The sequence below is a fragment of the Schistocerca americana genome, chromosome 1, assembly GCF_021461395.2.
Source record: "Schistocerca americana isolate TAMUIC-IGC-003095 chromosome 1, iqSchAmer2.1, whole genome shotgun sequence".
Taxonomy (NCBI): domain Eukaryota; kingdom Metazoa; phylum Arthropoda; class Insecta; order Orthoptera; family Acrididae; genus Schistocerca; species Schistocerca americana.
Window position 1 is genome coordinate 770,489,199 of NC_060119.1, and position 27,274 is coordinate 770,516,472.

Here is a 27,274-nt window from a genome sequence, read left to right on the forward strand (position 1 = left end):
TGAACCGAATTTGCCTCACTTGCCTGCTTAAAGCTCCGGGATGACACCTGTCCAATTCCATGGGTTTGTATCATGCCACATTATTAGGGCGAAAAACCTGGGAAGAAATATTGACCGCGATTCAGGAATGATGGAAACATTTTCCTCTTTCAGAGTATCATAACGCAGTAGAAACCTTCTTAAACACAGAAATGGTAGCAAAGGTAGTTCCCAGACGGTATTAGATAAATGGATGGCGTCTTTGAGTGCACATCAGTGGGTTTACATAAAGCTTTGGGACACATACGCTATATGGAGAAAAATTATTTAATTTCGGGTCGCTAGTCTTTCGCATGGTGTGATTCAACCCTCCACGATTTTTGTTCTTGTACCAATCTCTTCATCTCAAAGTAGCTCCTTAATTGTTCTATAGAGGATGATTCAGCTGCCCATACCACCGTCGTTTCATGCGTTGCGCATTATTATCCTAGCCTTCATCAACAAACTAGCGAGATTTCCATATTCTCTCGCTCTCTAAGGCACAAATTAGTAAGTCCTACAGAAAGAATGGGCAGGAACTTTTGTAGGAAATTTAATGAAGTTAAATTCTGATGCGTTTTCGATGAAGGCCACGGTTTTCGAGTTAGTCAAGAAAAACGCACTGAAGTGACCTTCAAACGTACCTCCACCCACCCCCCTCCCACGCACACACACCCACCCACCCACCCACCGCCCCCCCCCCCCCACACACACACACACACACAAACACTGATCCCTCACCAGTCAGGAGTTGTAGTATGTTGTTCGTGGCTCTCCCTCCTATGACTGCATAAACATTTCCAACTACACGAAGTATTCCCGATATTCCACTTTTTCGGTCTCTACTGACTGGGCTATTACGCCACCAGCATAGTCGGCTACTTCGTTAAAATTATTAATTTAAGCATGCTCTTGAGAGTAATCAACGGAAAACAATTTTCGTAAATGTTATGCTAAAACTAATGACGTCGACTTTTCGATCCAAACTTAAGCCTTCCAAACCCAGTAAATTCGTAGGCAGAAGACTTGACGAATACAACGATGTAACTGTTTATTTTATCCTGTTAAAATTCACAAAACTGTTATGCAAAATTCAGTCAGTTTTACAATTCGTAAGTGCTCGACTAAGCCGGTGGCGTCAATGAAAACCAAAAATGGTCAAACGTAGGAAATAATTCGTGCAGTAGCAAATTTTTGTACGGTATTAGGAGGGAGTACTATGAACAACATACTAGAAATACTGACCTCTGGGGGCTGAGTGTGGGGGTGGGGGTGCGTCTGAAGGTCACTTTTGCACATTTTTCTTGAATATTTTTTAAAAAAAATACAGCCTCCAGCGGAAACGTATCCCAGTAAAAAATCTGACTACATTAAATTTCCTACAAAAGGATCCCATTCATTTTTTCTGTAGGACTAATGGCTCGCGAGTATGAAAGTCTCGAGCGTATTTGATAAAGGCCACTTATAACGTTACAGGTTGCATAAAACGACAGCGGTAGGGGCAGCTGAATCACCTATATATTCTAACCTGTGCTCACATTTTTTTAATTTTTTTTTTTAAATCCTTCCAGTACTTGGAAGTTACTCACTTCTTTGGCCATTTGCCTCAATTCTCCCAAGTCTTGCCAACTCTTTTTGCTTCCCCTTCCACTGTCCTCTTCCATGTGCCCCTTGATCTCCCTGTCTTCCTTGTTCCCTGGGGATCCCATTGCAATGCTTTTTTCTCGATGGCTCCATCCGGTTTTCCCAAGGTGTACCCCAACCAACCCCACTTTCTCTCTCGTATCTGGTCTTCTATAGGGCGCCGACTGTGGTGGCCGAGCGGTTCTAGGCGCTACAGTCTGGAACCGGGGGACCGCTACAGTCGCAGGTTGGATGCCCTATGACCCCATAGGGCCAAAGGAATTAAGTCAAGTAAGTCAAATGACTTCGTGGTGTCCATACTTAACACGTATCATCCCACATCTTCTTTTAGTTGAGTTTTTCCGTTCGTTTCCTTCCTCGTTGGTTGCACAGAGGACGTCCGTTTCTTAGACAGACTGGCACGCGATATACGACTTCATGTAACTACCTGACGTCAAAATGCAACGGTTTCCACGTCATCCGAGAAGAGTAAGACGCGAGTGTACTGAATTCCGTGGCTCGTTTCCTAATTGGGCGAGTCTGAAAGTAATTGCACACCGGCGTGTCGGGAATGCCGACGGCAGCGTCTCCGTCGAAAAAAAGTAGGGAGGAGTTCGCTGGAAGCGACTGCAGCGAGACGATCGAGTCCGCTGGGGAGGGGGCACTGGATGAAGCAAGCGCGGTGTGGAAGGAGAGGCACGCGGGACCTACGGCGGAAGCGGCGCAGGTATTAAGGGGCGGCGGCGGGCGGCGGCGTTCTGTCTCCGCCATGTCGCCGTCCCGCCTGCCCCTGGCACTGCTGCCGCTGCTGCTGGCGCCCCTGGCCGCCGGCGCCTACGAGAAGCCGGGCGCGTGCTCGCCCGCGCTGCCGCAGCTGGTGTGCGAGCGCACCTGCGCCTACGACGGCCACTGCCCCGGCCAGCTCAAGTGCTGCGCCACCACGTGCGGCGGCGCCGTCTGCTCGCAGCCCGTCACGCGCTCCAGGGCGCCACTCATCAGTAAGTACCCGCGCTCGCCTCTCGTCGCTCTTTCATCAATGGAATAACGCCAATCGTACATGTAACGCTTCGACTGGCTTGACGATAATTTATTGGGATCGCTTATAGAACAAAAATATTCACATTCGTAAAATGAAGAACAAACCGCCTTCAGTCACAAGTTGCGTGTATTTACTGCACTATGCATTTCGAGCCCTGGAGGCTCATCTTCAGGTGCTTTTCAGTGATTTACAAAAGTTTGCACGTTGATATTATATTTTTGTGTTACAACATGGTATATTGAAGATACAAGTTTAACAGCGTTAATAATATGAAACTAACTATTATTAACGCCGTTAAACTTATATCTACAATATACCATGTTGTAACACAAAAACGTAATATCAAACTAACTATTAATAATATGAAACTAACTATTATTAACGCTGTTACACTTATATCTACAATATACAATGTTGTAACACAATAATGTAATATCAACAGGCAAACAACTAAAAAACCTAATGTCAATCACTAAAAGGGCTCCAAATGCACAGTGCAGTAAATAAACGCAACTTGTGACTGAAGGCGGTTTGTTCTTCATTTTACGAAAGTAAAACAGTCGCGGACGAAACACTGAAAAACAATGGATAAAATTAAGTAATATTCACATAACTGGTTTTGCCAACTAGTTGCCTCCTTCAGACGAGTTAAATCCACTAAACGGCTTCATACAGTTGCTCAAAAACAAATATAGTTGCTACGGTCGCAGGTTCGAATCCTGCCTCGGGCATGGATGTGTGTCATGTCCTTTGGTTAGTTAGGTTTAAGTAGTTCTAAGTTCTAGGGCACTGATGACCTCAGAAGTTAAGTCCCATAGTGCTCAGAGCCATTTGAACCATTTGAAATATAGTTAAGCATTTTGGACACCACGAAGTCATTTGACTTACTTGACTTAATTCCTTTGGCCCTATGGGGTCATAGGGCATCCAGAACTCACCATCCGTCTTTGGCCATTTGCCTCAATTCTCCCAAGTCTTGCCAACTCTTTTTGCTTTCCCTTCCACTGTCCTCTTCCATGTGCCCCTTGGTCTTCCTGTCTTCCTTGTTCCCTGGGGATCCCATTGCAATGCTTTTTTCTCGATGGCTCCATCCGGTTTTCCCAAGGTGTACCCCAACCAACCCCACTTTCTCTCTCGTATCTGGTCTTCTATAGGGCGCCGACCGTGGTGGCCGAGCGGTTCTAGGCGGTACAGTCTGGAACCGAGGGACCGCTACCGTCGCAGGTTCGAATCCTGCCTCGGGCATGGAGGTGTGTGATGTCCTTAGGTTAGTTAGGTTTAAGTAGTTCTAAGTTCTAGGAGACTGATGACCTCAGAAATTAAGTCTCATAGTGCTCAGAGCCATTTGAACCACTTCTTCTATAGGTATCTGGTTTGTTATTCGCCAGAGCTCCTCATTACATTTTTTTTCTGGCCACCAGATATTCATGATGCGTCGAAGACATCTATTTATGAAGCTTTGTGACTGGGATGTTATCTTTTTATCCATTTTCCAGCTTTCACTGGCGTAGTGGACACCCTTTTCATTTGTATTAAAAATACGGATTTTTGTTTTGTACGAGATATTTCTATTTTTCCATATTGGATACAATTGTATGAAGGCAGCATTTGCCTTTTTAATGCGGTTTTTTCACGTCATCTCCAGCTCCACCATCTTCCGTCACTATACTACCCAGATTCAGGAATGAGTTGACAGTCTCCACCCACTGCTCACCTATTAACAGTGGCACCTCCATGTTCCCTTAATTTACTCTCATTTCCTTTATTTTGCCTGTATTTATCTTGAGGCCAGCAGTCTCTGCTTCTTCTTTCAGCAAGTTTAATTCAGCTTGCATATCAGTCAGCCTTTGAGCTAATAAAACTATGTCGTCTGCAAAATCCAAATCCTCCAGACGTTCATGGATCCCCCACTGGATTCCTCGTTTCCTGCCTGTTGTGACTCTTCTCATAACTGAGTTTAGAACAAGTAGAAAAAGTGTTGGAGATAAAATGCAACCCCACCGGACTCCAGTCGTTACTTTTATGAGCTCTGTCGTATTTCCCTTGTGCAGTATGCAACATTTGTAGCCATCATATAGATATTTTATGATGTTTAAGATCTTCTGTAGTATGCCATACTTCCGCAACACCTGCCAGAGCACTTTATGTTTCACGGAATCGAAGGCCTTTTGAAAATCAAAGAATGCCAGGTACATGGTTGCTTAGAATTTTCAACTGTATTTTGACGGTCGTTCTATACATCCTTAAGAAAAGAAGAACTTGAAATTTATATACACATAACAAACCAAACACAAGGCATACTGATCGAACCGACGGATCTTAAACATCAATACTATTTAAAACATTTCATTGAAAATCTCGAAAGAGAAAACCGATAAATTCAAACCGCTGTGCAGAGCCAAATATGGCTCACGGCACTATAAAACGTTACTAGCGTTGCTCATATACATACCCTGAAAACATATGTGAGAGAGTCAGTAGAATACGTATGAGAATGAATTCGAAAAGTTGTCGAAAACAGAAGTTAACAAAAGCATACGCATCAAATAAAAAGCGCCCATCTAATAAACACCTATAAAATAGCAGTTGCGATCACTATAGACACAGACTATTACGAACATACAGCAATCATAGATACACGTGTAACCAAATGATGCATAGGACATCTGTGTAACAGTGCTTATACTTTGTAAACATACAACATCGCAGCTGCAAAACTGTCAAATTATCATCGCAACAAATTACAAATTAATTACCACTTTAATTCACCAAATATTGAACGACAGTCAAAATGTAGTTGCCTGCGGTGTTATATGAGTGTCAGTCCTTCTGGACAACACATACGTAAGTAGCAATCCATGCACAATTTTCTACTATAACATAAATATGTATAATAAAAATAGTCACCCACATTGTACCACAGGTCACTCGATAATGGAAATTCTGTCGAGACGAATCTGTAGTGAAAGGAAAAGAAATAAAAACTAATATCTCACAGCAACGAGTTTTGGACACTCCGTATAAATATGTAAATTGCTGACATATCCTACGCTGCAGGTCCTATGAAAGATAAGCTGCCCATCATATTGTCACATGACATGTTCGAAGTGCTTAATCATATTCGTTCACAGTTATCTGTATGAAGCTTTTCAGTAAATTAAGCACATCTGAAGATGGCATCTACCTGTCGAAACTGGTAATGTGAATATTTTTATTATTAAAGCGATCTCGACTAAATAAGTTACTACACAAACATATACGAAGGTCGCATACTTCCAATTGGCAATATATCAGTTTTTAAAAACTGGATCAACTTCTTTAGTGCTATACTGCGTACTTTTAACCTCTGTGACATGAAACCTTGTTGTGCTCCACAGGTCAAACACAGCATTGTTTGCATCTCTCTGTGCGGTGTCTCTCACTTCTTCACCTAACGACTTCTAGACAGCAGCACCGCCATGTAAATATAGCTCCATAGCCTTGAAAGGGATCGTTCTGTGACATTTACATCCGGTTAGACACTGGACTCGCATTCGGGAGGACGACGGTTCAATCCCGCGTCCGGCCATCCTGATTTAGGTTTTCCGTGATTTCCCTCAATCGCTCTAGGCAAATGCCGGGATGGTTCCTTTCAAAGGGCACGGCCGACTTCCTTCCCTGTCCTTCCCTAATCCGATGAGACCGATGACCTCGCTGTCTGGTCTCCTTCCCCCAAAACCAACCAACCAACCATTTACATCCGAGTCGTCTTCAGTAACTGACAAGATTGTCTTACAATTGATGCGTTCAGTATGATTTAGACTTCAATGGTCTTTATCAAATATTTTACTAGACCTGAAAATGTGAAGATCGGATTTTGTGGTTTTCCAACGTGTCCGGTTATCAATAACCTCAATAACGAAGAGTGTGGAGACATCCTGTGAAATCTCTCCGACAAATACCCAATTTTGAGGAAGTGTTGCCCCACAGCTCTTATAAATTAAAAAAAAAATGTCATACTACCACCTTGAGCTGCTGGTAACATACATCATTTATACACCTGTTTCAGTCGTCTGCTATCATCAGGTTCATAACACTATTCATAGCATCAGTTAGCTGAAATATAAAGTCGTTATCGTCAGGCGATAAAACTATGAATAATACACTGTTATCATATAGTAATATGAATTATGTCGTTAATTTTAAAAACTGTGCTAGTGGGTGTATGCATTCATATTAAAACTATAGTCAGCTTTAACGCTGCGAACAGATTCACACCACCCAGAGGCGACTGAGCAGCTGATCCCTGTTTGGTTCTACCAGTACGCAGTGGTCAGCTGTTCAGTCAGCTCTGTGTGGTGTGAAACTCTTCACAGTGTTAAAGCCGACTATAGTTTTAAAATGAATGAATACACTCACTAACACAGTTTTTATAAATTAACGACATAATTTATATTACGATATGATAACAGTGTATTGCTCGTGGTTTTATCACCTATCGAGAACGATTTTATACTTCCCCTAGCATGATGCTGTGAATACTGTTATGAACCTGACAATGGTCAGACGTTTGAAACTGGTTGTATAAGTAAAGTATTTTACCAGCAACTCAAATCGGTAATTCGACACTTTTCAAATACCCGATCCCTACAGTAATATGTCTGTTGTTGCATTGTGTCAGAAGAGTCGTGTGTGATCCTGATGCACCCAGGCCTTCCTTTAATTTCCACTGATATAGAGTCTCACGGAGCGTTCTGTGGATTCCTGATCGTACGTATGACCAACTAGAAAACAATGTCCTCAGTAAGCTGATGTAAATATTCTACTATTTGAGTACCCTAACAATTTTTAGTTTTCCTGTACCTCTTATTTCGAGCTCACTATTACTGGGTGCTAGCGGATGTCGAAGTAACTTTTCCCACCTTTTGTTAAGGTCGGTGAGACTAGCATAAAGTTCTACGTTTCTTACTTATATATCCTCTTAATTTTCAAATATCTTCTTTAGCATTATATTTCAGAACCTTACACTTTTTATCGCAGTTCATGTTTTTCTTCCCCACAGTCGTATGCTCCAAAAGTACTGAAAAAAAGTGTTCAAATGTGTGTGAAATCTTATGGGACTTAACTGCTCAGGTCATCACTCCCTAAGCTTACACACTACTTAACCTAAATTGTCCTAAGGACAAACACACACATCCATCTCCGAGGGAGGACTCGAACCCCCGCCGGGACTAGCCGAAAAGAACTGAAAAAACCTAATTATTTCGGTGTGTTAGGGAAAGATTAAAATTTATCGTCCTATCAGTGAAAGAATTTGTTGAGACTGCGCAATTTTTTCGATGCGGACCCCTTTTTAATTCATTGCGCATTGTTAGTGAGTATTTTACAGTTAGTGAGTTCGCGATTCTGAAACTTCCATCTTCTTTAGGGATGTAACTCGAAACATGAGCTGCTAAACCTTTCACGGCGTAGAACGACTGCTGTTGATGGTAATTACCTGACACTGTCAATACCATTGAAGGCGACGTCAGACTCTTAACGCGGCCGTTGTTCATATTACAGAAGTTTATTCGTCCAGTTCACACAAAAATACAGAGATTACTAGTTTCATCGAAATTAAACCGTCATGTTCAGGTCATTTGTATAGGAAAAGTTTCTGCAGGGCCAATCCATTTCGTCTACTGTTCACATTAACTGGACACCACTTATAGAGATGACATTCCATAGCACTGTCTCTCATCATAGAATAAAAGAACAACTGTGCGAACATCGCATAATAATTACAAATAAAATACAGAAGACGTGTATAACATACTTTCATGTTGTGTCCTTGTTGAGATCTGATAGAAAACTAGTAATCTTTGTGTATTTTTGTGTGATCTGGGCTAATAAACTTCTGTAACAAGAAGAACAACCGTGTTTTGAATTCTATTTACCCCTGTTTTGTTTCTGTACCCAAACAGCTCTTTTTATTGTTTTCTATTTTAAGTGCCATCGGTTTCGAATCGTTCAAATGGCTCTGAGCACAATGGGACTTAACATCTGAGGTCAGCAGTCCCCTAGAACTTAGAACTACTTAAACCTAACTAACCTAAGGACATCACACACATCCATGCCCGAGGCAGGATTCGAACCTGCGACCGTAGCAGTCGCGCTGTTCCGGACTGAAGCGCCTAGAACCGCTCGGCCATTACCGATTTCGAATCCAAACCGCTCCGTCTTCAGGTACATAATATGTGATCATGTACAGTGCATCCGCAAGTACATAATGTGAGCACGAGGCAGATCATAAATGAGCTGCCTAATGCTCACGTGATACACTTGTGAGCGTACTGCACATCGATTCCCGCACTATTTACCTGAAGAGGAACCCACGTGATTTATTTATTTATTTTTGTCTGTACTATAACACATTCAATATACTGAAAGTTCTCTGTTGTCGTTTATGCCGTCTTCAGTCCAAAGACTGGTCTTACACAGTTCTTCACGCTGGTCCATTCTGTGGAAGTCTTCATCTCTGCATCACTGTTGCAACTTACATGCATTTGAACCTTCTAACTGCATTCAAGCCTTGGTCTCTCTCTACGATTTTAACCCCTTCCAAACCCCCCCCCCCCCCGCCCCGCCCCCCCCCCCCACGCACTTGCCTCCATTACCCAATTAACGACCTTTTGATGCTTCAGAATGTGTTATATCAAATGATCCCTTCTTTTAATCAAGTGGTGCCACAAATCTATTTTTCCCCCGTTAGATTCAGAACCTTTTCATTAGTTAGTCGATCTACAGATCTAATCTTCAACATTCTTCTGTAGCACCACATTTCGAAAGCTTACAGTCTCTTACTGTATCAACTGTTTATCGTTCACGTTTCACCTTCAGACAAGGCCACACTCCAGACCAATAGCTTCACAAAAGGCTTGCTAACACTTAAATTTGTAATCGATGCTAAAAAATTGCTCTTTTTCATAAAACCTTTCTTTTCTGTTGCCCTTCTGCATTTTATATCCTCTCTACTTTGGTCATCGTCAGAAGTATTTTGCTGCCCAAACAGCAAAACTCCTTGACTGATTTTCGTGTGTCTTTTCTTAATCTAATTCTTTTAATATCGCCTGGTTTTATTCGACTACATTCCATCACTCTTGTCTTACTTTTGTTGAAGTTCGTCTCATAGCTCTTTTCAAGACACGATCCATTCAGCTAAACTGATCTTCCGAGTCATTGGCCGTCCCTGTCATTGGCAAATCCTAAAGGGTTTTCTCTTCTGTCTTAATTTTAATCCAATTTCCAAATTTGTCTTTCGTTTCCTTTTCAGTTTGCTCGGTGTACGATCTAATAATCCAATAATTGAGACTTTGATTTTTCCATATAACTTAACAACAACCATATACAGAATGACAATTACAAAGAAAAACTCGAAAATAAGCAATGAAAATTTATGTATTTAAGTTAGCATGTTAGTTTCTGTTGCTGCTCTTCAGGTTGCGGCTAACTCGGTATGTCTTTGGGCTTTGCCTGTACCGATTGCAAGCCTTCTGATTTCGAAATCGATTGCAATTATAGGGGGAAGCAATAAAAACAGCTGTTTGGAAACAGTAAGAACAAGAAAATAAACCGTATTTATTTTACGCCGTGAAGAGCTTAAAATGTCTGTAGAATATCAATGCATAGTTTCATTGGATACAAATGTTTTACAAGCAAAAATTCCTTTAGATTTGTAAATAAGTGAAACGAAGAGGATGTGATGTCTAGTAAATGCCTTAGTTTTCACATCTTCAACACACAGGTGTTGTTTTCTTTTGTAATCTCAAATATTCGTTCATCATGTTGATCCTGAAGAAATGCTTAGGTGCTTTAATAAGTTTTCTTCTTTTATCAGTAAGAAGAATTAATATTGCATTCCTGCAAACATCGGTCACTCCCTTCCAAGTAGATGAAATCGACCTCACATCTTTCAGTGTTACGCCACCGATTCCACTCGTAGCTTTGGTTGCTATTGACCTAATGGTGTGTTGAGGTGGGCTCATATCTCACGTGCAGCGTCAGATCGACAGAAAAAACTAGCTTATGATATGTAATGTATGTTGCCTACATTTCATGATCCTCACTCAGACCGCATTCCTAATTATTCTCGAATTATTTTGTGTCTGGCATTGTCAAAGCTTCACCCTCCGCTGCTGATGGTGGATTGGAGCCGAGCTCGCGGCCGCAGATGATATGTACCTGGCACGCCAACGTCGAAGGGCTTTTCATCAGTCATTTCCAGTGCGGTTCTCCCTTTGCTGCCTGCATCGGTCGTTCTCCGCAGCACGGGAATCCAGGATCCGTTCACCTTGAGGCTTTCTTCTTTCTTGTTGAAGATATTATTGTGTTTGTGCGTTTCTATACCTTTTCTGAACAAGCGACTGCGATAGCTCTTCCCTACAGCAAGAACTTCAGTGTTGGCGAATTTACTATGCGGTCCGTCTCACACAGCGCGTGCTCTGCCACGGCCGATTTCTCCACCTGCCCCAACCTGCACAGCCGCTTATGTTTTGTGATCTTGGTGTTGACTGATCGCCCAGTCATTCCAACATACATTTTTCCGCAAGTACATGGTATGCGGTATATTCCCGACTTTGCAAGTGGGTTCTTTGTCGCCGTGTTTTATATATAGACTTTTCTGCTTCGATTGGTCGTTCCTGTCATATCCCTGAATATTGACCATTCCTCCTGAGACAGCCTGTAGATTCTCTGCGTGTACGCTACCAGAACTGGCGTTAAGTCATCCGACAACAGGATTAGCAGCTATAAAGGACCGCCAGCTGACGTCAGCGCCTCCCGGCCAGACAGCCAGCGTGTGGGCTGCCCCCGCCGTCTGCTGTATGCCGGCGTGTGTCACGGCTGCCTTCTGGGAAGGATGCGGCTGCCTACTCACTGTTTGCCGTCTTACTCTTGTGCCGGCCGACACACTCACGGATACACTGCGCGTGGGTTATTCAGCTAGGATACATCATAAGTCTACTTTGGACAGCAGTGGAAATACACAGACGGGAAGAAATCGCAACACCAAAAAATAATCAACACAGGGTAATGAAATTTCTGGAATACATTAGTGTAGGTAACACATTTCAGTGATTAACACTGCAAAATCACAGTTTAACGTAAGAGCGAGATAGTTCATTGCAAATATGAAATGCTGGTAGATTAATAACCGGTGTAATGTTGAATACAAGCATGCAGACGTGTATGCATTGTGTTATACAGGTGCTGGATATCAGTTCTGAGGGATAGAATTCCATGCATCTTGCACTCTTTTGCTCAGTACAGGATGACCGCTGATGTACCATACTGTGCTCGATTGGAGACAGATCTCATGATCGCGCGGACCAAGGCAACATGTCGACACTCTTTAGACCATGCCGGGGCTACAACAGCGGTATTTCGGCGAGATTTATATCTTCGGAAAACACCCACTGGAATACAGTTCATGAGTGGTAGCACAACAGGTCGCGTCACCAGAGTGACGGGCGAATTTGTAGTCAGGGTGCTTGAGACAACCTCGTGAGTACTCCTGACGTCATACGAAATCGCACCCAGACCACAACTCCAGGTGTAGGTCGAGTGTGCCTAGAATGCAGACAGGTTGGCTGCAGGCCACCAACTAGCCTCCCTCTGACCAGCACACGGCCATCACTGACACAGAGGAAGAACCAGCTTTCATCAGAATACACAATAAACCTCCATCCTGTCCTGCAGTGATCTCTCGCTTGGCGTTACTCAAGTCTCATATGGCGGCTGCTTGGGGTCAGTGGAATGCAGGCTACAGGTCATCTGGCTAGGGGCGGTCCTTCAAGTAACCGATCTGTAACAGATGTGGCACCACGTTGCCAGCTGCTGCTCAAACTGCTGCTGCGGATGCAGTGCGATGCGCCAGAGTCATAAGCCAGACACCGTGGTCTTCCCTCTTGGGAGTGCCAAGTGACCGTCCCGAGCCCAGTCTCCTTGTGACCGTACATTCTCGTGATTACCGCTGCCAGCATTCATGTACGGTGGCTACTTCCCTATCAAGTCTTTCTACAATATCGCAGAGGGAACAGCCAGTTTCTCGTAGCCCTATTACTCGACCTCTTTCAAACTCGGGAGTATTTGCCTAACATCAACTCACTACATCCAGTCTCAAAGGTAAGTTACACTCACAACCGTTGCAGCATGTATTTCAAGCAAACTTGATTTGAATCCTCATAGTGGTGATACTATCGCGACTCTTATGCGACTGGTGGGAAATCTGAATAGATATCACCTTTCAGATGCAGAAACACGACTACTAATTTTCGTTTAGGTCAAACAACACCTTCACTAGAGTACACAAGATATTACGTCAGAGTCTGCAGATGACTCTCCTTCGAGGATAACATGCTACGTCCTCGCCGTCAGGAAACTCGCGATTCAGTCGGGAAGCTGCTTAGATGTCCCGTAGGTAAATCTTTTCTTTTGATGGCGTTCGTTGACTCGATCTGAAGGCATCAGATGGTTTAAAAACACCGAATGAGTTTGATTTCCTCTATCCTATCATTAGGTATATTTTGCGTGAAGAGCGCGTGTTCTGTTTTGCATGATCGATCTCTTCGAATCTCCTTTCCAGCTGCCATGGAAAAAGGTATTTTGTTGCAGTTACTCATAGTATTCGATCTCAAAATGTGTACTACAGTTCTGTTACAAACAGATGTGAGTAAAGTAAGTGACGCATCAGTTGTACTGCATTTTTCTGTTGATTAGAGTGATCTAATCCGTTGCCAATCTGTGTGAATATTTCTCTGTAGTAAAGCACGATCAACAGTGGAGCTAATTCACTAGCACTTCATTAGAACTACAAAAGGGACCTCTTCGGGCCCTGAGGTCTTACCGAACTTTAGCGATGTTAGCTACTTTTAAACACCACTCGCACTAATCACCATCTCATTTTAGCACCTCTGTAGCTATTTAGTGATGGACTATTTGTAGATTTATGCTTTCTTCCGACTCACAGTTTGTCGTTGGATATTAGATCCTGCACAGGCACTAGTGGGCAATGCAGGAGAATGTACACTGACAGAAAAAATTGCAACACCAAGAAGAAGTTGTGCGGCGTAAACGAAAGTTAGCAGTCGTGTTTCTACATCTGAAAGATGATGTCTATTCATTCTTATCTAACATTTTTTTTCATGACACAGCATCTCACTCCTACCCTTAGGAGTTGTAGAGGTATATTACTTGCACAGTTCCTTCTTTTCCTTTTTTTTTGTTGCAAATAACACAAGTAGTGAGTCACTTATGTAACAAATTTGGCTGAGGTGGTTCCAAATGTTCCCGACTTATATTTCTATGGCGCCACATATTTGCTCCTTTCCAGATAGTAAGTGATACGTATAACTAGATTGGTTGAAACCGATCCAGTCGTTGAGGAAGAGATGTGGGACATGCATACATAATCGTTATCATCATCATCTTGAACCGTTTCCAGTCTCAGACTGGGTCTGTTTGGAACGTAAGTCTTGCCATCTAGGTCTGTTTTCCAATCATCTTTCTGCTTTGTGTGTTCTCTCTGGTCTAGTCTTCTCCTCTTTTTTCAGCACACTCCTCCATATCTTTCAGCCATCAGTCCCATGGTCTTCCTCTTGATGGTTTCATTCGCATCTTCATTTCATGTATCTTCTTGATAATCTTATTGTTTTTTATTCTCTTTAAGTTTCCATACCGTCTTCGCCTTGATGTTTCTAACCTACTCTGCAAGGGTTCCTCTTTCACTATTATCCTTACCCTCTCACTCCTGATCCTATCTCTCCTTGTTACTTCTACCCTATTTCTCAGGAACTTCATTACACATACCTGCAATCTGCTTAGGGGGCCTACATCTCCGAGCGGTCTAGGGCACTGCAGTCATAGACTGTGCGGCTGGTCCCGGCAGAGATTCGAGTCCTCCCTCGGGCATGGTTGTTTGTGTTTGTCCTTAGGATAATTTAGGTTAAATAGTGTGTAAGCTTAGGGACTGATGACCTTAGCAGTTAAGTCCCATAAGATTTCACACACATTTGAACATTTATTTTGCCTGCATCTCTTTTCTTCATTACTCATGTTCCGGATGCATAGATTGCTCCTGGGTTGTGGTAACTTCTATATATATTACTTCATTGCCTTTTTGTGGGATGCCTTGTCTCAAACCAAGCTGCTAACACTTTGCAGGAATGCTTCTGCCTGTGTGCCTAAATCAATGATCTCTTTCTCAATTCTTCTGTTTTCCTCTATCATACTTCCCAAGTAGTTGACACTTCCCATCTTCTTCCTTTCAGAAGACCAGTCCCTCGCCCAAGTCGGGGGAGGCTAGCAACTCAAAGTCGATTATAGCCTACAGAGACGAAGTAGTGTGGAGACTCGAGTGCCCTGGGACCAATTCATAGGTGTGAAGACCCTGTAGGAACTCCGAGAAATGGCAGCTAACCGGGCTCTGGTGAAGTTGTGATAAGACTAGCTAGCCAACAGTTGATCAACAAGCAGCATTCAACAAGGGAACTAGCCTCGTAAAGGATGGGAGATGCAAGCATGCATTTCTGTAACATAAGTAGATAGATGCAGTGAGACAGGGCTCTAGCCTATCTCTGATGTTATTCAATCTGTGCACTGGGAAAGCAGTAAATGAAACCAAAGAAAAATTTAGAGCAGGAATTTAAGTTCAGGGAGAAATAATAAAAACTTTGAGATTTGCCGATGAGATTGTAATTCTGTCAGAGACAGCAACGTATGTGGAAAAGCAGTTGAATGGAATGGACAGTGTCTTGAAAGGAGGATGTAACATAAACATCAACAAAAGCAAAACAAGTATAATGGAATACATTCGACTTAAATCAGGCAATGCTGAGAAAATCAGATTTGGAAATGAGACACTAAAAGTAGTAGATGACTTTTGTTATTTGGGCAGCAAAATAAATGATTGTGTGTATTGTGTATTAAACTGGGGACTTATAAACGACGGAGAGGCTTCATCCCGCCATAGCCCTCAGTGGTTCACAACCCCACGACAGGCCACAGCAGTCCTCCCACCACACCACGGTCCCACACCGAACTCAGGATTATTGTGCGGTTCAGCAGCAATCGCCAACATAGTGTAACTGAGGTGGAATAAGGGGAACGAGCCCACATTCTCTGAGGAAATGGAAAACCGCCTTAAAAACCATCCACAGGCTGCCCGACACACCAGACCTCGACACTAATCCGCTGGACGGATTCGTGCCGTGGACTGGCGCGCCTTCCCACTCAGGAAGCGGTGCGTTAGACTGTGCGGCTAGCTGGGCGGGAAAATATAGCTGATGATGGCCAAAGTAGAGAAGGGATAAAATGTAAACTGACAATGGCAAGAAAAGCTTTCCTGATGATGAGAAATTTGTTAACCCTGAATATAGATTTAAATATTAGGAAGTCTTTTCTGAAGGTATTTATCTGGAGTTTATCCATGTATGGAAGTGGAACATGTACAATAAATAATTTAGACAGGAAGATAACAGAGATTTTGAAATTGTGCAGAAGAATGTTTGAGACTAGATGAGCAGATCACATAACTAATGGAAAGATACTGAATAGAACCGAGAGACAAGAAATTTGTGTCACAACTTGACTAAAAGAAGGGATTAGTTGGTAGGACACATTCTGGAGGAGATTACTGTTTAACGTCCTGTCGACAACGAGGTCATTAAAGACAGAGCACAAGCTAGGATTAGGGAAGGATGGGGAAGGAAATCGGCCGTGCACTTTCAAAGGAGCCATCCCAGCATTTGCCTGGAGTGATCTAGGGAAATCACAGGACACATTCTGATATATCAAGAGATCACCAGTTTAGTAGTGGAGGGAAATGTGTGTGTGGTGTGGTGAGGGGGGGGGGGGGAGTGGGAGTGATGGAGGGGTAAAAAATCGTAGAAAGAGACCAGGAGATGTATACAGTAAGTAGATTCAGAAGGATGTAGGTTGCAGTAGTTATTCTGAGATGAAGAGGCTTACAAAGGATACAGTAGCAGGGAAAGCTGCATAAAATCAATGTTCGGAATGAAGACCACAATAACAACATGTAGATAAACACTAAGAGAAAAAAAGACACATCACAAAGGAATTATCTGAATGGGATAGAATGCAGCAGATGTTATGTACATGTACAGACAAACAAATGATTACAATTTCAGGGAATATGTGTGGTTTATTGGATCTGTATCATTCGGAAATTCCTTCATGATGTCTCATTTAAATTTTTTTGTATTGGAATGCACATAAACTCGCATAAGTAGGAAGGTTGCCCAGAAAAGAATGCACCGCATTTTTTTCTTCAACAGTTCTTTATTGAACATAATGAGAATTACACACATGAAAGAATGGTGTCTTATCTACACACCCTAACTTTCCACGTAATCTCCATCCCGTTCTATGCCCTTCCTCCAGTGCAAAAAAAAAGGGTGTGTATGCCCTGTCGGTACCAATCCTTGTCCTGGTGGCAAAACCAGTGCTCCACTGAGTGAATCACCTCCTCATCGTCCTCAAAATGTCTTCCACAAATGGCAACCTTTAATGCTCCAAACAAGTAGAGGTCCGAGGGGGCGAGGTCAGGGCTGTAGGGTGGATGGTATCCCCAACCGCTGAAAATTGTGGAGCTTCACCGAACCGCATTCTGATGACCTCACCCTCTGTGCCCACTGTACTTCTGTCGACAGCAGATGCTCCATAGACTTTGCACAAGCGTTTGTGAATATTCGCCACAGTTTGTTTCTCTGCAGTGAGAAATTCAATGACGGCATGTTACTTGTAACGTACATCACCTACAGACGCCATTTTGAAACTGTCCTGGAGCTACGCTATCTGTCGGAAGTAATGGAAACTTGCCGCGCTCACTCAGGAGACGTCAAATAATACGTACGCAACGTTTCGCATTCGTAGCATTGTCTTCAGCTGAGTGATAAAAGTGACGTACATTACTTTCTGAGCAACCCTCGTATTTAATTTTAATCCGTATATAGCCCAGGCATAGAAACTATGCAGTTAGGTAGCGTTCCATCAAGATGTTCGTGGTGTGACACTCTTCGTTTCATTCAGCGTAATTTATTGACGGTACACTGCTGAATAGACGGTGCTTGTATTGTTTGTTGGTGTTCAACTTTGAATATTTCGACGAGCGCACCCAGTTTTCCGAGAGCAGCGAGGTGACACGTGCGCTTTTGTTGCAGTGAAGGCGGGCACGTGCCCCGACCCGCCGCCGCGCAAGCCGTGGGTGTGCTCGAACCGCTGCTCGCTGGACGGCGACTGCCGCGGCCCGCTCAAGTGCTGCCGCTCTGCCTGCGGCGGCCTCACCTGCCTGCCGCCCGCCTACCCAGAGGAGCCGCTGCTCTACTACTGACTGCCTCACCTCACCTCACACTCAATTCGCGTCCTTGTTTCCCTACATTTTTGGCTTTCTGAACTCATTCCCATTTTGCAAAATGGGAAAGTTTAGGAAACAAAGTCCAACGTTATTACCTCCAATGGTGCCGTGAGCCTCCAAATGAAGTAATACAGGTTCATTTTGTTTTGTCAGTAGCACACATTCAAACAGTTTTGTACAGTTATTCCATTGTCTTTTGTTGAGAACAAGTAAATGTATCGATGACTGTCTGATTTGAATATAGCCGTGTCTTTTCACGAGACATTTAAGACTGTGTCCTTAGGTAGCGAAACAATTGTAAATATTTCCCCTATCTCTGTCGATTAGAATAGACACAACTCATTTCATCTAGCTTATTTAATGTCCTCATTTTTATTTCGTGCAACTATGAGAGCACAAGTTTTTTTCGCTGTATTTCTTTACAAAGAGATTACACAAAAAATACCACTACAATTTTGTAAATATGTTAGATGTAAGACAAATAATCTTTGTTACTTGCTTATTGCATCTTTACTTGTGAATATGTCATCGAGTATGTATAATAAATTGCATCAATTTTTATTCTTTTGTTGTTACTGTAGCTGAAAAGACCCACTTTGTTTGCACTTCATTTCCATTTTTTTCCATGATAACATTCCATACTACATGTAATGTCCCCACTTCCTTCTGTGGATAAGAAATCGACGTATGTTTAAAGGTTGACAAACTTTTCATGATTTTGATCGCAGATTGGTGGTCCAGCATCGTATGACGTGTCAGTGGGTAAGTGTCGAGGCTACAAACACAAATGTTCGAGGTTCGGCGCCCTTTCTGTCCTAAGATTACGTCTGGACGTCTGGGAAAATACCATCCTGAAATGTGATTACGTCCCTCCTCCCCGCCCTCCAACTCCCCCCCCCCCCCCCACCCTCGCCCCCACGATCTCTTATAAAGAAGAAGTTGAGAGAATTTAAAGGTAAGTAGAGCACAAGATAAAATCGTCACGAACAGGGTTACACGTACTAAACCACTGATCTGTGAACCAATTTTCGAGTTGTTATTCATTGTCCTATTTTACTTATTCATATAGTCTTTGGTAAGTCTCATAAACCAGCCACAGCAATTCCTCTGACATGACTTCCCTTTTCATCTCTGTTGTTTGCTATATTCAGGTGAGTAATTAATCTTTATATGACATGCGATACACTTAAACGTGTGCCAGTCGGTATAATTTTTCCCATTTGATTCCTAGGCCCTATCAGATTATAGAATTAAGGTCAGCGTTGCGGGTTACCTACTTTGAAAATCATAGACGGGCAGAGGCAAAAACCTGAAAAAAAGCAAGAAAAACTGTAGTCCTGTCTTCGTATGACGACAGATAACGTACCTCGTAGCACGACTGCGCATGCTGAACTCTGTTGGAATGTTTCGTCACTCGTATGAATAGACCACCACAGTTAGGGCATAGTTTTCGTTTCTTATATATATTCGGAATCTCTAGGTTCCGAGAAATGTTGGTTTCAGAAGACTCAGTCTGATGTTCACTTCGATAGCCTTCTGGTAATGATATTTCACCTTACTTTACAAGTCACTGGATAGCACTCTGCCTCCTCAAATTCTTTGTAGGTAGTTGTTGATGTATGGAATGTGAATATGCTATACTGCAGATGAAATTGTTTGAAGAAAAAAATATCAACACGAAACTTCTTTTTCTTAAGAGAAATTTCCTTGGAAGTTATCTGAGTTGTGTGTATGAATGTAAACACCATTTTAAAGAAACTCATGTATCATTAATTAATATATAACTCTTCACAAATAAATATTAAATTCTGGTGTATAATCATAGGCGTGCAAGAGCAAAATGGTCGATAACATCGTTCTACACTCGAAGACCCACGTGTTAGTCAACAGCCACAAAATGCTTTTTAATTTACAAAATGGTTCACCCACACGACTAATTTTCTCTTCATAGATATTAAATATGGAAAAGAATGCATGCGTTTTTTGCCTTAAAAACAGTGGTCTCTTTTCTGTCTTATTTCCACTTTTTCTTTTGCTTTCAGTGCTTGTAGTACCATTAACAAAATAGGGCTGTATTACTAAAAAGAAGCTCAACAGAATCAGGATATTTGACCACAGAATTAACCATTTTGGAAAAGGTACTACGTAACTGAAAATACTGACAAATACATATTGGTTCGTTAAGAGCAAGAAAAAGACACAGAAACATAAATTCAAGAGTGACGATGTTGCTTACGTGCAGTATTGGGTTGATGCGTAAATTCGTAGCGTTTTTCCATAAGATTGATAAACACAACAGATACACGTAACAGAGACTTTAGTCATCAATAATACATTCTCCTTCACTTCTTACACGACCGGGAGAGCGGTGTACTGACCCCACGCCCCTCCTATCCGCATCCTCCTCTGAGGATGACACAGCGGGTGGATGGTCCCGATGGGCCACTTGTGGCCTGTAGACGGAGTGGTTCTTTTTTTTTTTCACTACTTACAACAGTCTATCACCGCTGGGGTAACTTTCGATTCTGCGACTGTAGAAGTCCTGTGGTCTTGAGGTAAAGATCTCCTCGAGCCATGTTCGGAGAGCATTTTCATCCGAAAATTAAGTTCCTTGAAGGTTTTTCGATATAGAGCGGAAAAGGTGAAAGACTGAGAGTGTAAGGTTAGGTGAATAAGGTAGGTCGGAAAGACTTCCCAACCAAACTCCTTTGTAGTGTTTTTTGTCAGTCTAGTAGAAAGCGGGCGGGCGTTATCGCGGAGTAGCATCTCTTCAAGCTGTCATCCTGGTCGTTGTTCTTGGACTGCGTCTGCAAGACATCTCAGTTGTTGACAGTAAATGTCAGCAGTGATGGTTACACCTCGGGGAAGCAATACGTAGTACACCACACCGTCACTGTTCCACAAGATGCGTAACATTATCTTTTTTCGATGCGTGCAGGTTTTTGTACAACGAGTTGCTCCTTTGTTTGGGGTCAAGAATTCCTTTCTTTTCCGTATTTTAGCATAAAGACCCCCATTTCTCGTCACCGGTAACGATACAGGACAGGAATGTTCGGTGTTGTTCAGAAGCCAATTCATGACGAGCGAACTGAAATGCACATACGGCCATCAGCTAATTTATGCGATTTTGCCTTAAAGCATGCGATACTCATGCACCCGATTTTTGAACCTTCCTCATTCATCAAAATGTCGAACGATGGTGGAATGATGACAGTTCATCTCATCTGCCATTTCTCGAATACTCTGACGTGGATCATTGCGGATTAATACGTTTAAACTATCTTCTTCAAACCATAAGGCCTTCCCGCACATGCAGAATCGCTAATGTCAAAACATTCCTGATTAAAACGAGAAATACATTTTCTTGCCGTGCTCTGTCCAATGGCATTAACCCTATAGACGGTGAAAATGTTTCTAGTTGTCACCCCTCTGTTGAACTCAAATATCGGAAATGTTCCCATTTCTCCACCCGGCACTCCATTTTCTGGGTGATGTGTCGACAGAAGTGCCGACACAGTGTGCTTTGAGGGGACCGCAACGCATGGCGTGAGGTCTGAAATAGGATACGTAATGAATGCTATAAAGAAAAGTACGTAGGTTTTGGAATACTTAACTTTAATCCATCCTTGTTGTATACATCGTTCTTGATGAGACATGCTTTATACGATAAGTATCAATTGCTATGTAAGGCTAATGGCGCCTTGTTAGGTCGTAGCCATGGACTTAGCTGAAGGCTATTCTAACTATCTGCTCGGCAAAGGAGCGAGGCTTCGTCAGTGTAGTCGCTAGCAAAGTCGTCCGTACGACTGGGGCGAGTGCTAGTCCGTATCTCGAGACCTGCCTTGTGGTGGCGCTCGGTCTGCGATCACTGACAGTGGTGACACGCGGGTCCGACATGTACTAATGGACCGCGGCCGATTTAAAAAAATGGTTCAAATGTCTCTGAGCACTATGGGACTCAACATCTTAGGTCAGAAGTCCCCTAGAACTTAGAACTACTTAAACCTAACCAACCTAAGGACATCACACACACCCATGCCCGAGGCAGTATTCGAACCTGCGACCGTAGCAGTCCTGCGGTTTCGGACTGCAGCGCCAGAACCGCACCGGCCGATTTAAAACTACCACCTAGCAAGTGTGGTGTCTGGCGGTGACACCACACTGGGGTGCACAGCTCCATTCACTATCTCAAAATGACAAAATGACAATATGTAAATCCAGATAGCAACAGTAAACTACAAGAAAAAATCGATAAATAAACTCAGTTCAACACGGAATACCAACATGCAAAACAAAAATACAACGAACTTATGCACCAACCTAATAGTCCACTTACTGCAGGCTGTTTCTGAAATGAATGTAAAGAGTGAGAAGGTAGTAGAATAGGTCATAACAAGCAACTTTCGCACAGCAACCCATGTCCAGCATGTGTTTGGCAGTAGGCGTCATTTGCCAGCGTCGCGCCCCGCCAAGTAGGTAGGCACACAGCTCGCCATCCGAGCCGACGTGGTAGCAGGTATTCCGGGCGGGACAAAACCAGGGTGTTCCTTACAGCATTTGTTGGGATACGAAAGCGTCGCGTTTGGCAGTGCTCATGCCAGTTTGATACGATGTCGCACAGAGGGTGACACCTGTGCACACTACAGAGTCCATTTAGCCCTGCGTCAGTGTGTCGACAAACGAGGATACACTTTTGTTTGGTACTGTGTGAAGCGGTCTGGTAATGGAGCTATTTCTTGGAAGGAAAGGGTAGACATGAACTATGCTTACGGGGAGCGGATGGAAATGCTCTGGCTGCTCAAAGCTTGTACGTCCAGTGGTTTCCCAATCGTCGTGTGCCACATCCACGCACTTTCGTCGCCATCCATAGGTCCCTGTGAGATACAGGTGAGTTGTCCATTGACAAGGTGTCGTAATGGCGCAAGTGCACTTTAGACCTACATCGAAAACCGATGCTTTTATTTTACGATGTAGGTGCGAAAGCCAGACGGACGCGGTCGTCAACGCAAAGTGCGTACATCAGAGTTTGGAGAGCGGGCGTTAGCAATGCTGCAAAACACACCCTGTACAAGCCCGCGGAATGTTTCTCGAGAAGTGGGTGTATGCCATTCCACTTTCTGGAGTGTGTGGAATGAAGATGATTTGCATCGCTACCGCTTTAAGAAAGTTCAAGCCCTTAACTCAGAACATTTTGCGCATCACATTGAAATCTGCCAGTGGTTTTTGCAGAAGCGTGCCATTCAACTTTATTTCCCACACTGTACTTTTTTCTGATGAGGCATCATTCACAAGGGAATGCGTGTTCAGCAGCCACAGTGAACATGTGTTAGCACGTGCAAATCTGCACCCTATCTTCGTTCCTGATCACCAAGAGCGCTTCGTCGTAAGTGTTTAAGCTGGTTTGGTAGGCGATAATCCGACCGGTCCATACATGCTTCGCTAACGGCTGAACACAAACAGATATATAACCCTCTTAAAGGAAACACTTCCAGAGTTATTGGAACACGTCCCATCAACTTGCGGCAGCGTCTGTGGTACCAACGTTCTATGCGCACTTCACTCATGCGGTATGAAATCATTTGAATGGAGAGAACTGGATAGGATACTGTGGGCCAGCGGATAGCCTGCACGTTCCCCCCGGCCTGATGCCCCATGACTTTTTCGTCTGGGAACACATGAAACCTGTGGGTACCGGGCGTGAGTCGTGCTTGGGTAGCTCAGCTGGTAGAGCACTTGCCCGTGAAAGGCAAAGGTCCCGAGTTCGAGTCTCGGTCGGGCACACAGTTTTAATCTGCCAGGAAGTTTCATATCAGCGCACACTCCGCTGCAGAGTGAAAATCTCATTCTGGAAACATCCCCCAGGCTGTGGCTAAGCCGTGTCTCCGCAATATCCTTTCTTTCAGGAGTGCTAGTTCTGCAAGGTTCGCAGGAGAGCTTCTGTAAAGTTTGGAAGGTGGGAGACGAGATACTGGCAGAAGTAAAGCTGTGGGTACCGGGCGTGAGTCGTGCTTGGGTAGCTCAGCTGGTAGAGCACTTGCCCGCGAAAGGCAAAGGTCCCGAGTTCGAGTCTCGGTCGGGCACACAGTTTTAATCTGCCAGGAAGTTTCATATCAGCGCACACTCCGCTGCAGAGTGAAAATCTCATTCATGAAACCTGTTGTTTACGAAGCACCTATCGACACGGATGATGAGCTGATAGCGTGAGTTATGGCAGTATCTGAAGCCATACCCTCTTTGTCTCGAGTGTTTGAACGGGAACGGCAACCACTCAGGCGTTGTTGCACATTAGGCATTCAAGCAATAGGGCGTAATTTCGAGCAGTGTTTGTAAGTGTTTGCAAATAAAGGTCGCGAAACGTCAACACGACCTCTCTTTTACCTTGATGTCACACATAAATTGAAAACGTTGCCCTGCAGACCTGCTACTATGTCGACTCTGATGGTGGGGCGTTTGACTATCTTCCCGGCCGCACGCGACGCTATTAAATGACGCCTAGCGCCCAATGCTATGGGGTGCGGACATGGGCTATTATGTAGAAGGTGCTTGTTATGACCCACTCTACAGGTCTCTCATTTTTTATATTCGTTTTAGAAACAACCTGTACTGGGTGAGTCACTAACTATATCCAAAACTATGATAGGAGCTGAAAAGTTTGTGGGACAAAAGTATCATGGGACAACGGGGGCCATAATATGACGTTGGTTTCTAGTTGCTAGGTGGGGTCGCTTCAGAGATATGAAGGTCAACTTTGTTTTTTTAAATGGGATGCTATAGTTTGGCACTTATTTTATGATATTGACTATCGAGATGAATCCAATGATGTGTAACAGTAAGGTCTTTGGATGTCAACGAAGGTCGCAAAGGCCGCATGAACGTCCATTTACAGAAGGTGTTCGAAGTGATGGCCATTGGTATCAATGCAGTGCTGCAATCTTCTTGTCATGGATTGAGTAGTATTCCTAATCACATCGGCACGTATCGAAGCACATGCTCTGACAGTTTTCTCTCGCTTATCTTCAGGTGCAGTTGGAACGTCTTTATAAACAATGTCTTTTACGAATGCCTACCGGAAAAAAATCCAGAGGCGTCAAGTCTGGCGAACGAGCCGGCCACGACACATCTCCTCCACGTCCAATCCAACGATTTGGAAATTGTCTCTGCAACTCATTTCTAACCATCAGCGAAAAATGTGCCGGACACCCATCGTGTTGATACCACATTCTGTTCTGTGTTCCTAAAGCTATTTCTTCCAATAACAGCCCTAATGTTTATTGCAGGAATGTGTTGTACTTTGGACGATTAAGATTTCCTTCGATGAAATAGGGGTCTATAATTCTGTCCTCCAGAATCCCACAGCATACATTCACCGATCATAGTTTTTGGTTTGCAACTCGCCGCAGTCAACATAGATTTTCAATTGCCCAGCAATGCATGTTATGCAAGTTAACATTTCCACAGTTCGTGAATGTAGCCTCGTCAGTAAATAAAATCAAATCAATAAATATGTCATCGCTCTGAATCTGAAGTAGAGCCGTGGGCAGAATTCAATGCGACGCATACAATCCGCACCAGTTAATTTCCGTTTGCTCGTCAGTAACTTTCTTATGCTGGATATGTTTCCGATGCGTTAAAGATCCAGTTGTTCTCAATTTATCATACACATATTTAAATGCACGATGTGTAGGGTGAGTACATTGAGGATATCTTTCAGCGTATAAGTCTCCAGCTCTCACTGAATTTCGTTGGCATTCTCCGCAACTGAGAAGCTCATCGACTTGTTCTTCCAAGGAATACATCATTCACATTCGCTTGATTCGACGATACTAGTCTTACCTTTCGTATTAGTGTTGTATTGCGAAACGGTCGAATGGTGTTTACATGTCAATGTAACGTTTGACGGATACTTCGTATTCGGCGAATATTTACTATTTGCATGATATACGAGAGAGAATTGTCAGAGCACGTGCTTCGGTAAATGCCGAAGTGATAAGGGATACCATTCAATCCATGATAAGAAGATTGCAGCACTGCATTGATACCAATGGCCATCACTTCCAACACCTTCTGTAAATGGACGTTCATGCCACCTTTTTGACCTTCGTTGATCTTTAAAGACCTTACTGTTACACAACATTGGATTCGTCTCGATAGCTGCTATCAGAAAATAAGTACCAAACTACAGCGTCCCATTTTAAAAAAAACATAGTGACCTTCATATCTCTGAAGCGACCCCACCAAGCAACAAAAAACCAACGTCATATTGTGGCTCCCGTTGCCCCATGCAACATTCGTGCCACAAACGTTTCAGTTACTATCATACTTTCGGAGTTATTCTTGGTGGCAATTGTTAGTGACTCACCCTGTATATCACAGACAGGCGTAACTCTGTGTCTCGTCATAGCTTGTTTGTGAAAGTTGCTGAAATAGAACATTTAAACTATTTCATTAGCAATGTGAGATCATACTCTGATTAGTCTGTCTTTTTTTCTTTTATCGTAAGCATGACGTTTTATCAATATAATGGTTGTATAAAATGGTTACGGTGAACGTATCACGTTATATCTTACCTATGTAAAAGTCCGAGACTGTTCAGGAATTTTTTTCTTAATTTGCAGCCCTTGATTACAAATGTTGTCCTCAGACACTGGATTCAGTCAAGAACGACTATCGTCTAGGATGTTCGTAACTGGTTGAAATAGATAGTGCTGAAAATAATAAAGAAATTTTTATAGGTTTTGTATCACAGCGTGAATTATCGCCGCTATGTCGCAGCTCCTCTCGTTTGTTAACTTTTGTCAAACAAATGATGACAGATGTAGTTGATCTGTCTAAACGTGCTATCGTTACTATATTTACGTATGTCCCTGCAGAAGATAGTGTATCTATCGGGTGATCAATTCTCTCCAAAAATTATAACATTGTTTTGGAACGTGCTGTCCATAATTACTTTTTATAAAATGGTAAATATTTATTCGTATCGCCTTCAACGGTTCGTCCTGTTTTTATCGTTTTGAGTTTGGTACCCATTTAATTTGCCGTCATGACAGGTAGACGTTGCAGAGTTTCACTGAACACATACCACCATAAAGTTTACAGTGGAAATGGAGAAAGGAAACCTGCTCTTCGTAGACGTTTTGATTGACCGGAATCCATACGGTGCACTTGGCTACTGTGTGTATCATAAACGAGCAACACAGACGGGTGTC

General features: G+C 43.1%; 1 protein-coding gene across 1 annotated transcript; it reads left to right on the forward strand.

Moving 5' to 3' along the window:
• The first annotated feature begins 2,212 nt into the window (after window positions 1–2,212).
• LOC124594096 (WAP four-disulfide core domain protein 2-like) lies at window positions 2,213–18,629 on the forward strand. The gene is made up of 2 exons (XM_047132448.1): window positions 2,213–2,639; window positions 17,875–18,629. Exons 1-2 carry the CDS (start codon window positions 2,213–2,215, stop codon window positions 18,042–18,044), a joined length of 597 nt encoding a protein of 198 aa, XP_046988404.1. The 3' UTR covers window positions 18,045–18,629.
• The last annotated feature ends 8,645 nt before the right edge of the window (window positions 18,630–27,274 follow it).

Coding starts and splice junctions, on each gene's coding strand:
- LOC124594096 (XM_047132448.1), top strand. CDS start 2,213: ATGCCGACGGCAGCGTCTCCGTCGAAAAAAAGTAGGGAGGAGTTCGCT. Junction 2,640..17,874: donor CTCCAGGGCGCCACTCATCA/GTAAGTACCCGC, acceptor CTTTTGTTGCAG/TGAAGGCGGGCACGTGCCCC.